Genomic DNA, 14,292 nt, shown 5'->3' with positions numbered 1-14,292 from the left:
TCTTAAAATGGGAGGAAATCCTGATTCGTGCTATAACATGGATGACACTTGAAAACATTGCTAAGTGAGATAAGCCAAAAGGGGGCAAATACTGTACGATTCCACTCACATGAGGAGCTAGAGGAGGCAAACGCAGAGACAGAAAGTGGAGGGGCGTTTGCCAAGGGCTGGGAGCGGGGATCGCTTAATGGGTACAGAGCTTGTTTGGGATGGTGAAAGTGCTAGAAATAGCTAGTGGTGATGGCTGCACAACACTGTGACTGTAGTTAACGCCACTAATTATACTTTACAATGGTTAAAATGGTAAATTTTACATATATTTTACCATAAGAAAATGCTGGAAGCCGCAGTGAGAGGAGGATGTGGATTTTTATGCTTCCTGAGGTGGCACGGCTGTGGTGTGGTGGCCAGGATGTGGGTGGGTTGTGGAGCTCACGGCTCAAGCGGGGAGTCCCAGGGAGGGTCCCGGGGAGGGGCCGCCTGACCTGGTCTGGTGAGGGCAGGGCCCGGATGCCAAGGAAAGCCACACACTGCACCTGGACCTGGGAACGACGCAAAGCTCTCAGGCCAGCAGATGACAGCGAGGACGCAGGCCTCAGGGAAGGAGTTTGGAAATGGACGGGGCTGACATGGCTCAGATGAGGCCAAGGGAGCGAGGAGACGCTCCGCTGCCTACTGCACGGGACTTGGCAGTGAAATGATCTCTACGCCCCTTCTCTATGGCCACACATGGTCATCTTGGCAAATTTTCAATGCAGTAGCGGGTTATGAACATGTTCTGATGTAGTAAATAATTTTCGAAAGATGTCACTGGCAACAATAACCTCTTAGATCTTATAACTAGTCTGGTTCTAGAATAAATAAGTGTGCCAGGCCGAGTGTACAGTGACTCCAAACAGTTTAATGTAATTCCAAGACAAAGTGTGATTACATTTCTACACATATACAATATGCATATGTGAGTTTACAAATTTTAATTAATAACTCGTTTCACCTCAGAGACCGAAAAAATGATCAAAAAGAAACTGTGAGTAACAAGCTATAACATAGTTCACCACAACGGGACCCCCCTTTCTCACCCTACAGTTAGTAATATTACAATTAAAATAACTATATTCTTCTATAATTTTTTCTGTTAAAATCATCTCATAAATTTACAATGCTATTATTAGTTTCCAAGACTAATATAAATTCACTCCATTTTTCTACAACGAAAATGATTATTAATTTAGAAGCACACGACGTCATGATGAAAAACACAAGCATTTTAGTAGCAAGGACTTGATCAGTTAAGAATTATTTTTCTTGTAAAACATTCTAAAGCCAAGTAAAATATCCATTCTTATAACATACCTATAATATGAGACTAAGGAGTAGGTTACATAGAGGTCTACGACACATTGGTTTGTCTTTTAAAAAAAAAGTAGACATTTATAAATAAAAAAGAAAAGAGGGACAATTCACATAGGAAAAAGAGGTACACGAGAAAATACTGTTGCACGCAATAATTTTCACAAAGATTAACGTGGATTAACACTTTTTATTACAGAAACCGTACAGTGAAGGAACACAACAGACCAGGGCTTTCATAGGGTTATTGAGCTGAGATGACCTGGTAGAAAGATCTAGAACGAGATGACCTTGGGGAGGGAGCCACGTCCCTTGGACTGGTGAGTGTCACCAGGTCTCCTCGTCCCTGTTCTCATTTCGGGGAGTGAGTCTTTCTATCCAGAGTGGACTAAATTCACGGGCAGTTGAAAGGTAAACATTTCTACAGATCCGTTCCCTTTCCATCCTAATGGATTCCATTTTTGGAAACGTGATATATCAGAGGCGGCAGCTCGATACATGTGGTCAAAGCAAAACAGGGTGGAAAATTCCAGTCATTCTGATTTGTTGCCTCCCTCCCGCCCTCATCTATGCCCTTGACGCTGGGGACCCAGAGGGCACAGTGGCACCTTCAGGGCCACCCGCCTCCACTGTGGTGAGGTGCGTGACAAGGTGCGCGGAGCCCCGCCTCAGGCCGGGGATGGCAGGTGCGGCCTGGGGCCGTCCCGGCTCCTCTGCTGGGCCCACTCTGATGCCGACTTCCTCCTCATCCGTAAAGCTATACTTCTCCTATCCGGAATTTGGTTTGATATATATATACACAAACATATATATCAACATCTATATCTATACAGTGATTCTACTAAACTAGACATTCTGCTGCCCCAAAGTGTGACTTCCTGGTCTACTTCATTTGGTTAAAAAGATGCACACGGAGAGGATGAGGATGTGCTCTGGGGGCCAGAAATGATTGTGCCCTGGCAAAGCCATGGAAGAAAGTTTCAATGAGCAGTAACACGAGTGAGGAGAGTGACGGGGTGGGGAGAAACCACGTGCCGTGGAGGCGGCGCCAACAGGAACACTTGCCTGGAAGGGAGCAGGGTGAGTGGGGTGGGGGACGCTTTCTGTTCCATTCAGAAGTCACAGGAAGCTACAAAGGGTGGGCGTGGTCAAGTCACTTTTCACTTCCCAAGTTCTTCCTTATAACCTGAGCCAAACTATTAAAATAATAATAATAATATGATAACAATAAGTCCATTGCCCCTTCAACCAAGCAGGAGAATATCTAACAGGGAAGTAAGACCACCACTCACAAGGCTAAGTGGGACCTGCTTCCTGGCTCGTGAGAGCTACCTGGGAAGCCTGGGTACCTGGGCGTGGGGCTGTGGTGACAGCAGGGCAGAGGCTGAGATGGCCACAGGGACAGTGACCCAACATAAGGAGGGAGGCAGCTCCGGAACTGGTTGAAAAGAAACTACAGAGCAATGGCGGAGCCCTTTTCTGGATACAGTATATTTAGTTGTGTGTGTTTTTTTTAAAGCCAATTTCTATACCTCTAGTTTTTAAAAATATGGTTAAGCCCCAAAGATGAGGACATAAAATTCATTTGGTTAATTACAGCAAAGGAGAAAACCAATCAGAGGAAAGCAGGAATTAGGAGGGGCGAGATGAAAAATATTTTACAGTAACATTTCTAACAAAAAACTGTAATAAAAACAGACTACCAACAGAGTTCCCAGGGAAAAGGAAACGCATTTAAAAACAAAACAAAACCAACAATGCACAAACAGTTCCCTGGTCCCAGGTATTTTGCAGTTTTCAAGGTCTTATCTGCTAAAGGGATGCCCTTTAGCTGGTCTTCCTCACAAAACAAAAAATGAACCAAAACTCTTAGGGGAACCCGCGTTTTCCAGCCTGTTCCTGCATGGCAGGGGGCCCTCCCTCTGAAACGTCTCTCTTGCCGTTACAATTACGGTCTTCACTTTGATGGGTCTCAAAGGCCCCGGCTGCCTCTCAGTTCCCCAGCACCCCCTCCTCAGCAGCACTTACAATCTCTAGGAAGGAATGGCGCCCCCCCCCCCCCCCCCCCCGCCACTGACCTAGGCTTCAAATCTAAGTTTGACACAGTGTAGAAAGTAAACACATCCTTTTGCATTTATTTTGTTTTAAAGGAGCAAAGGAATAAATGACAGCAGATATATGGAAAACCTAGCCAATGAATATGGGCGTAGGGGTGTGTGACTCTCTCCTGCAAAACACAGATCAGAATACTGCCAGGGGGCCCAGAAACAGCCGCCAGGGGGCCCAGAAACATTCCGGGCCACCTGAATCCCAGTGTCTCCTACTGCCTAGTGATTGGAAGTCAGTGGATCAGTTAATAAGTTAAACATTCAAATCAGGACAAAATCAACGAACCAGGTATCTGTTCTCTCTGCCTCTTCCAAGATATCAAAGAGAAGGCTTTGAAGACAAGTGTTGATACAACATGGCATGAGGTCTTCGCATCTGGCCCAGGCTGTGGACTTAACCTGGAAATCCTTTCACATTCTTTCGAGTTCACATGGAAAGCAATGACATGGCGGGAAATGCTGGTGTTGGGCTACACAACACAACAGTATGCGTAGAACATACCTGCCTTGGGGGCACATGGCCTCCAACTAAAGAGGCAATTGCTGGGGTTTGAATATGTCCGCTATAAACAGAAATTTTCTTCAAAAAGTACCAGTTTAAATGTAAACTATAAAACACTTTAACTATAAAATGTAGCCAGAAATATGCTTAAGTATCCACAGTCAATTATTTAGTTTACGCATTTAAAATGTGACTCTCTCGGTATTTTAGAAGGCTAACAGCATTTTACAGTAGCTAAAAACATATATACTTAACATGTACATTTGAATATCACATTTGATTATAACACACAAAGTATAATCTCTGCCTTGGTTTAATGTTTGTTGTAAGATTAGCTATTTCAGAATTCGCTTAAGCAACAGTGACCAGAGTGTGCATTAATCATTTTCAGCCCACACGGAGTTCATAGTCTGTTAAATCCCAAGATCAAGCTGGCTACATGATTTCAAAAAAGGCTAAAACCAGGATGAATGCCCACATTTGAGGTAATTATTGCCATTAGGTCACAGTTTGTGTAAGATAATGTATCTAAAACCTTCTTTAAAAAAATCTGTAGGTGTTCTGTCAGAATTCCAGAACATCTATTGAAACCAACCAGGATCTCAAATTCTGATTAGTTGGGTTTGCTTCCAATGGAGTTCAAGTTCTAGAAGGTTCTAGAACTTGTGTAAACTACCTAAGAATTTAGGTAAACAAGCCTAGAGCCAGTCACTAAAGACATTTTAAAAATAAAACAGAAACCAAAAAAAAAAAAAAAAAAAAATCCATCCAAAACAACCAAGGAGATGCTTCATAACAAATAAGAGTTTTCTAAAAAATTAAAAATCTAGTCCTAAGCATTTCTAAATTCTGTCACCTTTCAACCATAATAAAGGTGCTTCTGTTACTATTAATTACTATTAATCCCATACTTCAGCAAGAGACTTTCCCTCCTTATGTCTTAAAAGTTGGCTGGTTTCCTCAGTTTACACAACTATTGCTTTCCATTTCTTTGAGAAGCCTATCTCAAGAGAAAACTTGGTTTTGTTCCTCTTTCTAAAAGTCATCTTGTCTTTCTCCTCCTTTTTTTTTTATTATTTTAAACACAAAGAAAAAGGTTCCTGGACACCAGACCCACACACGGTATTTACAAATTTGGTGTGAATCCCGCACCTGGTTCTACCCAGAGCTGAAGAGTGGATCAATTACAGAGACCAGAGTTGTTATGATATTTATCAGTGCAGTAAAAAATAGCATTTAGAAAAAAATATATACCTTTAGTATTGCCTTTTCTAGAATTAACTATAAGCAAGAAAAGAATTACTTTTTTTTTTAAAGAAGAAAACACTTTTTTTTTCCTTCACTCTCGTAAGAGTCTGTTAGCAGCACTACTAAAGCTAGCTGGTACACTGGAAAGGAATCTAAAATGATTTCTACTATGAACTAGAAGAAACTCCTACGATTTTCTCTAACAAGTCAAACTAATTCTGCCCCTTCTGCTTGTACCCAATTCAGGACTCCCTCTGCTCACACACCTTGTGGCAAGTTCCACGCACGGGCAGGGATGGCGCAGGATCACATTCCTCCAAGGCCTCTCTTTGTATCTACGTGGCGAGCGGCTCTGAGCTCCGTTCTGAAGCTGGGCAGACCCAGCTTCGAGGCCTGGCTCCGTTACTAGCTGCGTGCCCCTGGGCAGGTTACCAGCTCTCCAAGCCAGCTGCCTCATCTGCAAGAGACTAATATTGCTGATTTCACAGGGTTATTATGAAGACTAAATTAAACAAGATCGTCAGTGGGCAACTTTTAGCACCGTGTTTGGTACACAGTCAAGGGAGTATCGTTAAATGGTTTGTCAGAAACAGGAGGCCATGCATTGCTAATTAAGAGAAACAAAAGCGTATCTCAGTGAAGGCCTCATTAACAAAAATTTCACTGGAAATGTGGAGATTTCGGACCGCCATTATGTTTTCTTTCCTTGAACACATGCTACTCTCTTAGGGCGTCAGCTTCCTCATCATAAATGGGGTGACTCTGAGGGCTCCATGAAATCACCCTCACACAGGGCTTGGTAAGGGGCTTGGCGTATCAAAAGCATTCAACAAATGTTGGCTGTCACTTACTTGAGGGACTCTGCAAGTTTCACCAAATAAGAGATAGTCAACATAATGTTTGAATGCAGGGTCTGAGCTAAGGGGCGCTCAAAGGCTTGTGGGAGTCGAGCTGGGGGCCTCAGGGAGATCCCGCTGGTACAGGTATCCTGAGAAAGTGTGCCCTGCCGAGGGTCACTTCTTTGGAAACTCTCAGAGTCTGAAGGGAAAGACTGGCTTGGAGCTGGCTCTCTTGAACTTCTGGAAGCTGCAAGCAGGATGTTGAGAAACCTCTACAGGTTGGGTTACTCTACTGAGCAGTGGCACCAAAAGCCTTTGAAAGATTTCTATTGCATTTAAATGTCATTTCACCACCTTCAATTCTCTAGTAGCCCGACTAAGATTTTACAGCGTCTAGTGGATGGAGATTAGACGGCAGCAAAGTGGAAAAGCACTGACACCCCAGCCCAGCTCCAGCATGAACCTGAACGCGACACAGCCAAACTTCATGGCAGGTCTGCTTCGGTCACACCCGTGCTGACACCAGACCTGTTAAGCTCACACAGTGTGCCCACTCTCCCAATAGCAGCCGTGCTAGGGTGACTGGTCTCCACTTCTCTTAAAAGATGAGTACAGTTTTGAAATAAATGCAAAAAACAAACAAACAATGCAAGTCAGGATAAAGAGGAGAGGATAAGTGGAAATGCATCACTGACGATGTCATTGTTGCCCAGAAAGGAGAGAGGAATGATGCCATTTTGTCCGTATTTGGAGGTGTCTTTGAAAAGGGTTCTTTGGCTAAAGAAAGGAACAGCTTCACCTTCCTTTCCAATTTGGTAAGGACATCTCTGGCCTGCTCAATTTGGAGGGTTCCCCATCTGAACTCTGTAAGATTCACCAGAAAGAAAAGACAGAGACAGGCCAGAAGCATGCAAAGGCCCTGGGGCTGGAATGTGTCATGGCAAAATCGCTTACGCAGGCCTTGTGAAGTCCCAGATGAGGCCTGCGGAAGGAATCCTTGCCTCTCTGTTGAATTCTCTCTGCTACTTGAGGGCTCCTGGTTATTTTCTTCTGTCCTAGCAGCTACTGGGCAGGCCAGCAAGAGCCCCACAGCCCACCTTGGCCCCGGCACCAGACAGAGAATCTGGAATGAAAGCTGTCTGCCTGTGGATGCATCTTGTTTCATCAACCACAGCCCATCAGTTATAGCGCCTTAAGCCTCCTCACGTCCTTCCTCCGGTTTCCAAGAAAGTCTGCTCCACTCACTCACACACACTCACACAACTCCAAATCCTCCACCACAAGCTTGTTCAAAAATGAGTGTTTGCAATTCTAAAGGTCCGGTCAAGGCAAATCAGCCTGTTAGCAGCTGTCTACTCTCGCCTTCCCTTCCTCACATCCAACAATCTGGTGTCTGGGCGGGTTGAGTCTTCCAGGGTGAAGAGGACAAAGCCAGCTGGCTCCCACAGCCTGCAAGCCACTCAGCCGCCAGGAAGGCCAGACTGCAAATCCAGTCCAGGAGACAACCGTCGGTTTGCCTCACCCCTTCTTTTCCCTCTGAATTCGATCAGCCACATGCCCCACTTCACAGTAATAACTGGCATCAAGCCTCAGACTCTCCCACCCATCGGCCTGCTCACCCCTTCCCTTGGAAACAGCTAAAACGTCATGAAAGAGGCGCTGAGCGCAGAGACACGGGTGCAAACACCCAGACGGGTCAGCACCGACCCACCGAGCAGAAGCATATCAACCTGTGCTTCCTCAGGCTTCAAACTGCACGGTTCTCCTTGACCTGTCCTTGGAAATCTTCCCCTTACTCTAACGATGTTTCTTCAGCAAAGAAGGATGGATGGCGCCAATTAAAGAACAGATGCTGTTCTAGGTTATTTGAGGGCTAAATAAGGATTCGGTTGGCATCCCTCTACTTGAGAGCTTGGTTCTAGGGACGGGCAGCCTTTTATTCTGAGGTAGAGGACAGGATGGCAGATTCGGGCAAGTGCTAACGGAGCACATGCTGGGGCCGGCCTGTCTCACTGGGGGCTTCAGATCCCACAGCTCTGTGCTTGGGACCGGAAGAGGGAGGCAGGTGGGGACGAGGGGAGGGCACACTAATGTTGGCTGAGTGTCTGCGGACTGGCTACCGCGTGACATCTCCCTCTGTAAGCTGCTGCTTCCCTTTCAGCGGAGCCAGCCATTTCAAGCCTTTCTTCAGCCAGGCCCGTAGTTTCTGGGTTCGGTGGGCAGCGTGTGGGTACCTCAAGCTGGTTTAAAGTCCATCACACAAAGTGCAATGCACCGAGGGGTGCAGTCAGAGCCCAGTGGGGATGGCCATGAGGGCCCTGCTGTGCCCCTTCCTGGCCAATGATTTCAGGGGGGGCTGTGGCCCGCAGTATCTGGGGAGCTGCTAGACTTTGTCAGTGTCCTCTGGCCTCCTACCATCAGTTCGCCTTTTTTAGGCTCTTTAGTTTGTCCCTAGAATTGTGTGCCAAGAAGATGCACTGGGGGCAAGGGAGAGACAGAAGAAGTGTGGTTAGTGAGAGGAAGGAGGCCAAGTGAGGCTGAAATTTCTCAGGGGACGGTACCACCTGCCTGGTACGCTTACATCAGCTCATTACACCCAGTGGTTTCTAGGAGGGGACAACTGTCTCTACTCTGAAGGATGTAAGCCACACTCCTGGTGCATTATGGGAAATGGGAGGACATTTGGGAAACGAGCTGGGTCAGCTCTGGGGAGCGGGTTGTTTTTGTTTTGCTTGTCACGTAAATAGCCGATGTGAGGCAGGTCAAGGGTCTAGTTAGCAGATTTCAGAAGCAAGGAGAGCACAGGGAATGTGTGAGAAAAGCATGGCAGCCCGTGAGATGCGTCCTCCGACCTCTTTCCAGGCCACTGAGAATCTAGAAACGTACAATATTGGTCGTGCCCGTGTTGTCTGTACAGAGACAAAGGCTTTGATTTTCCAAACGTTTGCTCTGTGCCAGATCTTTCTTGACAGCTCTTAATGGAATAGAGATGACAGAAACAATTTTCCTAATTCCTGGGTCTTTCCTTTTTTCTGTCTGACAAAACTGGACATCCGTATGTCCCTTCTGTCTACTCACAGACTCACAGATATAATAATAAGTTTAAATATTAAAGAGAAAACACAAAGATACACGGAATAAATGTGCATTTCAAACTCCACCTAAAATATCCACATGATGCTAATAATGAAAATAATCACAATGCTACGAACCAAAATAATTAGTCCAATAATATTATGTTTATGAGCAGCATGGAACTTTCATTCCTGATCTGGAAGGGAAGGAAAGAAAATGTCAGGTAAAAGAGTGAGACTTCCAACTTAGTAGACAAAATCGTTTTCTTTAAAATGGAAGGCTATGTTTGTTGTCTTTCCCCGTAAAAGGGCAGATGTAGAAAGGGCCAGAAGTGAACTGTGTGCCAGTGGATCCAGGATGCCACCCACTAAGGCAAACAGAGGCTCATTTGCAGCCAAGACGTGTGTAACTGGGCATGAGGTCTGTTGGGCTCTGCTGCCATCTGGCTGCCCAAAGTCCGGGGCGGACGGGTTTTCTAGGCTGATGTGGCCCCAGGAGGACTCCGGCTCCTGTGTCCTCCACTTGACCCCCCACCCTCTCTGGACTGGCCATCTTCCTGCTGTCTCAGAACGATGGCACTTCCCCACCTCCAGATACAGACTATGGATCGTGGCACCACGAGAAGGGCATCTCGTCCCATCGCATCCCACTGGGTACCGGGGGGGCCGCCTCGAGTGGGTCATGGTGTCCTTCCCTCCAGCCTAAGGCCTGGACTAAGCTGGTTCCAGTTTGGGGACTGATTTCTTTGTAAGATAAGTAGAACTTAGGGTTGGGGAGGGGAAATTTCCAGAGTTATTTCACATTTCACAGCTAAGAGCTAAGGAAACGGTTTGGCTTCCTCACTGAATTAGATCGGGTATCGCTATAAAAACACCTTTCACAGTAAATCATTAAGGGAGGCTGTGGAGTGAGGAAGGGAGCGGGGAGATGAGGTGGAGTGCCAAAATTGGGAGCCACCTCTTTGCACTCTGGATATTTGGCTTTGGGGTTAGTTAAGTACTCAGCATTGAGAGTCAAACAATTAGGACCACCGTTTAAAGCCCCTTCTATGATCAGATAGTCTCCCAACCATCATGTGTGTTAAGCGCAATTTACTGTGAATGGAGACACCCTCCACCCAGCAGGTTCAAAGCCTGAGAAAACTCCCAGAATGTATCAGTGGTGAGAGAGGGCAAAGGGCGTATTTCTTTGGAAATGTAACTGGCGGTGGGAGAGTTTTTCAAGGTGCAGTGTAAGACCCCCAATCACCCTCATAAGTGTCCCTCCAACCTTCTGCCCAGCAGAGCCCTTGAAAACCAAAACAAAGTCATGTCGTGAGTAGACATGGGTAATGTGAGGAAAGACTCTGCAGTGACCAAGGGTTGATGGTATATATGGAGGTAAGGATCCAGCAAGACCGTGAGAGCGACACACAGCCAAGGAACCAGAGGAGAGAGGGGCAGGGCTGACAGTGACACATGGGGCGAGTCTGAGAACATGGGGCTGGGGACCAGGCCTCCTCTCCAGCCCCCGGACAGCAACAGGAAGGGTGTGCCCGGCCTGGAGGCGGCCTTGTCTCCTCTGTCCCTTCCACACCAGGAGGCCACCTGTCTACGCCAGCGTTCCTAACACTGAGAGGGGACCTCTGGTTCCACAATTGGCAGAGCCGACCGCACCGGTAGAACTGGGGGCACAGTGTGGTGAGGGTGCGGGGTGGGGAGTCTCTCTTGCTCTGTCTCCAAAAAAAAAGTTAACTGAAACCGTCATCGCCATCAGGTTCAACCCCGACCATCCATCCGTCATGTCCCTCTCAAGACCCGTGGGCTCTCCTAGCCCTGCCAGCTCCCTGATAGCCTTCTGTAGCAAACGGCCCAAGAAAGACAACAGGGATTGAAACAAAATGAACTTAAAATTAAAAAAAGAAAAAGAAAACAGGAAAGACCAGAATAAAATGTTACAACAGCACAAAGGAAGAGCCGAGAGGCTCCGACTCGCTTCCATCAGCTTCTTGGAGTACCATGGAAGTAAACCCTCACGCGCGTCTGTCGTCGGTAAGGCACTAGGAGGGAATGGTGTAGAGTCAAGAGTGCGGCAGCGTGCCCAGGGACACGGGGAGGGCGGCGGCCACACGCGCTCGCTCACGCGCACACGCCTGGACCACCACATTGGTTACTTGCCTATGTTCTATCACTTTTTTTTTTTTTTTTTTTGTGCAATTACACTGAGGAATAGTCTATTGGTATCACTGGAGTTGAACACAAAGCAGAAAACAAGGGTGCAGAGTGCTACATTCCACTAGGGTGTCAGCAATGACCGTGAGCCCTACACTACGTGACTAGGGATTGGTTCCAAGAGAAAATAAACCTTCAGAAAAGAAAAAAACCCCTCAAGTTTGCAACACACGTTATTAATGACATTTGAGGCATAACATTGCTTAGGGATTTATCCAGAGAACTCAGAAAGAGAAAATGTGCCCTCTTGGGGGGCTGGGGTGGAGGGGAAGTCTTCCTTCAGCCTGGCCACCCCCCATCAGTCCTGGTGAATGAGCCAGAACTATGCTTTTCCAACCCCAGAACAACCCCCAAATATCAGACCCCTCAGGCCACGGCTTGAGTTTTTAGAGAGCTGCTGACCCTTTTGAGTTCTGGAAAAATCCCTAATTCTTACGTTCAATAATTAAAAATCTATTGGATTTCATATCAGGTGTCCCCTGACAGCAAATTCTTAAATGTCACTTGCTGCCATATGAAAATAATCTTTGAAAAGTTCATAAAGTTCTTCAAAAACTGGGGCCCCCCCACTTCCAGAATCTTCCGTTGCTCTCTTCTTCTCCTTTCCAGTTTGGTGCAGAATGGGTTCGTGAGCTGTGTTTTTTTGTTACTGACGTTTTCTTTTTTTTCTTTTTCTTTTTAAAAATAAAAAGCATAGATTCCCCTCCCCCCCAATCCCTTCCTTTTTAAAATGTTCTCTGCTCTAAGTCCTCCCACTTCCTAGTTCAAGTTTCATTTGCGTCCTGTCCCTGCCCCGTTCCCCCTCCCCTGCCCCATTTGCATTGTTTCTGTGCGGCATCTTCAGTATAAAAAGCCCAGCTCCCACGAGGTCCCTCCTCCCCCCCTCCCCTCGGCCGTCCTCCCCTCCCTCCCCTCCCGTTCCAGTGTTTATATGTAAGGGTACTGGTTGACCTTGGCGGGGCTCAGTGGGTATCCAGTGTAGACAGTGGAGGCCGGAGAGGCGCTGATGTAGGTCTGGTGGGCAAACTGGGCTGGATACTGACTCGGGTGGATGGTGGGCGAGGGCAGCACCCGGGGGCCCATGCTCACAGGGACCTGGTGGACGATGCTGGCCGGGTAGGCAGTGTGCTGCACAGTGTGACGCGCCGAGCCTTGGGAGGCCACCAGGTGGGCCACGGTGCCGGTGGAGCCCAGGGCCGCGGGCGCCGTGTAGGTGTAAAGGTGGGGCTGGGTGGGGAGGTGGGCGGCAGCGGCAGCCAGGTGGGGGTGCACAGTGCCGTGGCTGGGGCTGTTGTGTGGGAAGGAGTACGGAGCCTGGGCCATTGTGGGCGTGATGTAGGCCTGCTGCCGTCGGTGGCTCCCGGTGCGGTCCGCGGTGATGTGCTGCTGAGCCTGGAGAAGGAGAGGCACCAGGACAGGGCTGCACTGGGGGCTGGACACACGGGGGAGGGGGCAGCGAGGAGCAGGGAGCAGGGAGAACGGGGGAGGAGAGAGGAGAAGCAGGAGGAGGGGAGGGAGGAGGGAGAGGATGCCAGAAGCGGTGGGAGTGACACACGATGCCTTCCCAGTAATGCTGGGAAGTAAAAATTAGCCTGCATGGAGAAGGGAATGCTGTGCGCCACGCACAGCACCCCCCGGCTGGGTGACACACAGATAAAGCCGCTGCGAGTTAACAGGACACAGTATGTCTCCCCAAGACAGGACACACTGCAGCGGCCAAGGGGTAAAGGAGCCCCTCTTTAAGTGATAACTGGTTTCTCTCTCACCGTGAAGTCTTTGTCTCTAAAATCGATGCCCTCAGAGACTGGGCTGTTTGAATTGGTACATATACCAGCCCTCTCTTACCTGGGGAATCTAAGTCACAATGACACAGAGACAGTCTCAGCTTACAACCCAGGTGCAGCACTTCACGTCAGGGGTTTCTGAACACAAACTTCCCCCTTATCTCATCTCCATGGCTTCTAAGGAAACAGGCTCCTGTTTCCAGACCTGAGTTGACCCTTTACATACAGGTCAGCTCTGCCCTCGGAGACTCTGCTTCATTTACTTTCCTCCTAAACGTCACCTTCTTTCTCCAAATCCCCCGACTCCTGCCCTTGGTTTGGGGCTTCGGGTGTGTGGCCTCCCTCACTGCAGGAGTCAGGAAGCCTGTGTTGTGCTGCACGCCTGTCCCTGGCGTCCTGGCCTGACTGGGTTGAGAGAGCAAGGTGGGGGCCACCCTATTTTTCAGCTCTGGCACCTTATCACTCAGTGCTCTGTCATTCTGCTTTGGGACAGCTCTCTGTGAACCAGTGATTCCAACTTCCCCAACAGTGAACCATGGAGGAAAGGAAACTGCAGAGGTCATTCAGGGCACTTCCTGCCCCCGCTAGAGGGACTGCAGCTCTGAGGGGGTGGGTCTGCCACAGTGACCTTCTCTGAAGCTGGAAATGGAGGGGACGAGGTGAGACAGCCACTGGGTGGGGCCTACCTGGCTGAGGTTGAGAGGCTGCTGCTGCTGGAAATGTGGTCCTGGCCGCTGCTGCCGGTAGGCAATGGCTCCAGACGAGCTCCCTGAAGAGTGACCGCTGGTGGAGGTCACGTTGTTGGAGGACTTGGACTTGTAGGAGGACGAGTGGTGACTGGTGTTGACTGTGTGCAGAGGAGAAACAGGTCACAGATCGGTCAGGTCCTCAGCTGTGCAGAAGATACTACCCCTCTAGGGGGCAACAGTGGTCTTCCAGGAAGGAACTCATTCCTGACACTGGCCAATCACAAATCAGCCTCATCGCCCCCAGGCCCAGTTAAGATTCTGCCTTGACCATGGACTGGCCACTGGGCTCTGGATTGTTCCACTGGTTGGGAGCAAACCTTGTGGGCCTTTAGAATTACAGTCTGGTGACACTGAAAAGCACAAGGAGAGCCTAACAGAGGAAGGCAGGAGAGATCTCTGCAGCATTTCAGCGTCCCACCTAAGGTTG

The 14,292-nt window shown here is 48.3% G+C and overlaps 1 protein-coding gene across 8 annotated transcripts in view; it reads right to left on the bottom strand.

Annotated features, from left to right (window-relative positions):
• The window catches only part of HIPK2 (homeodomain interacting protein kinase 2), a 174,016-nt gene that overhangs the window by 1,531 nt on the left and 158,193 nt on the right, over positions 1-14,292 (bottom strand). For 4 of the 8 annotated variants that reach the window (XM_088799894.1, XM_074315297.2, XM_088799896.1 and 1 more), the window contains exons 14-15: positions 13,803-13,963; positions 882-12,724 (exon numbers count right to left, since the gene is read on the bottom strand). The exons of 1 other annotated variant lie outside the window; for it this stretch is intronic. In XM_088799894.1, the coding sequence (XP_088656020.1) occupies positions 12,260-12,724; positions 13,803-13,963 (626 nt within the window). In that variant the 3' untranslated portion in view covers positions 882-12,259. Of the gene's footprint in view, positions 1-881; positions 12,725-13,802; positions 13,964-14,292 lie in introns of those variants that run through there. 3 more of the 8 variants (XM_088799895.1, XM_074315299.2, XM_074315302.2) reach the window with 1 other exon arrangement.

The sequence above is a fragment of the Rhinolophus sinicus genome, chromosome 8 (assembly GCF_057876585.1).
Source record: "Rhinolophus sinicus isolate RSI-liver-muscle chromosome 8, RSI-T2T, whole genome shotgun sequence".
NCBI lineage: Eukaryota > Metazoa > Chordata > Mammalia > Chiroptera > Rhinolophidae > Rhinolophus > Rhinolophus sinicus.
This window is presented reverse-complemented; position numbering and strand designations above follow the sequence as displayed.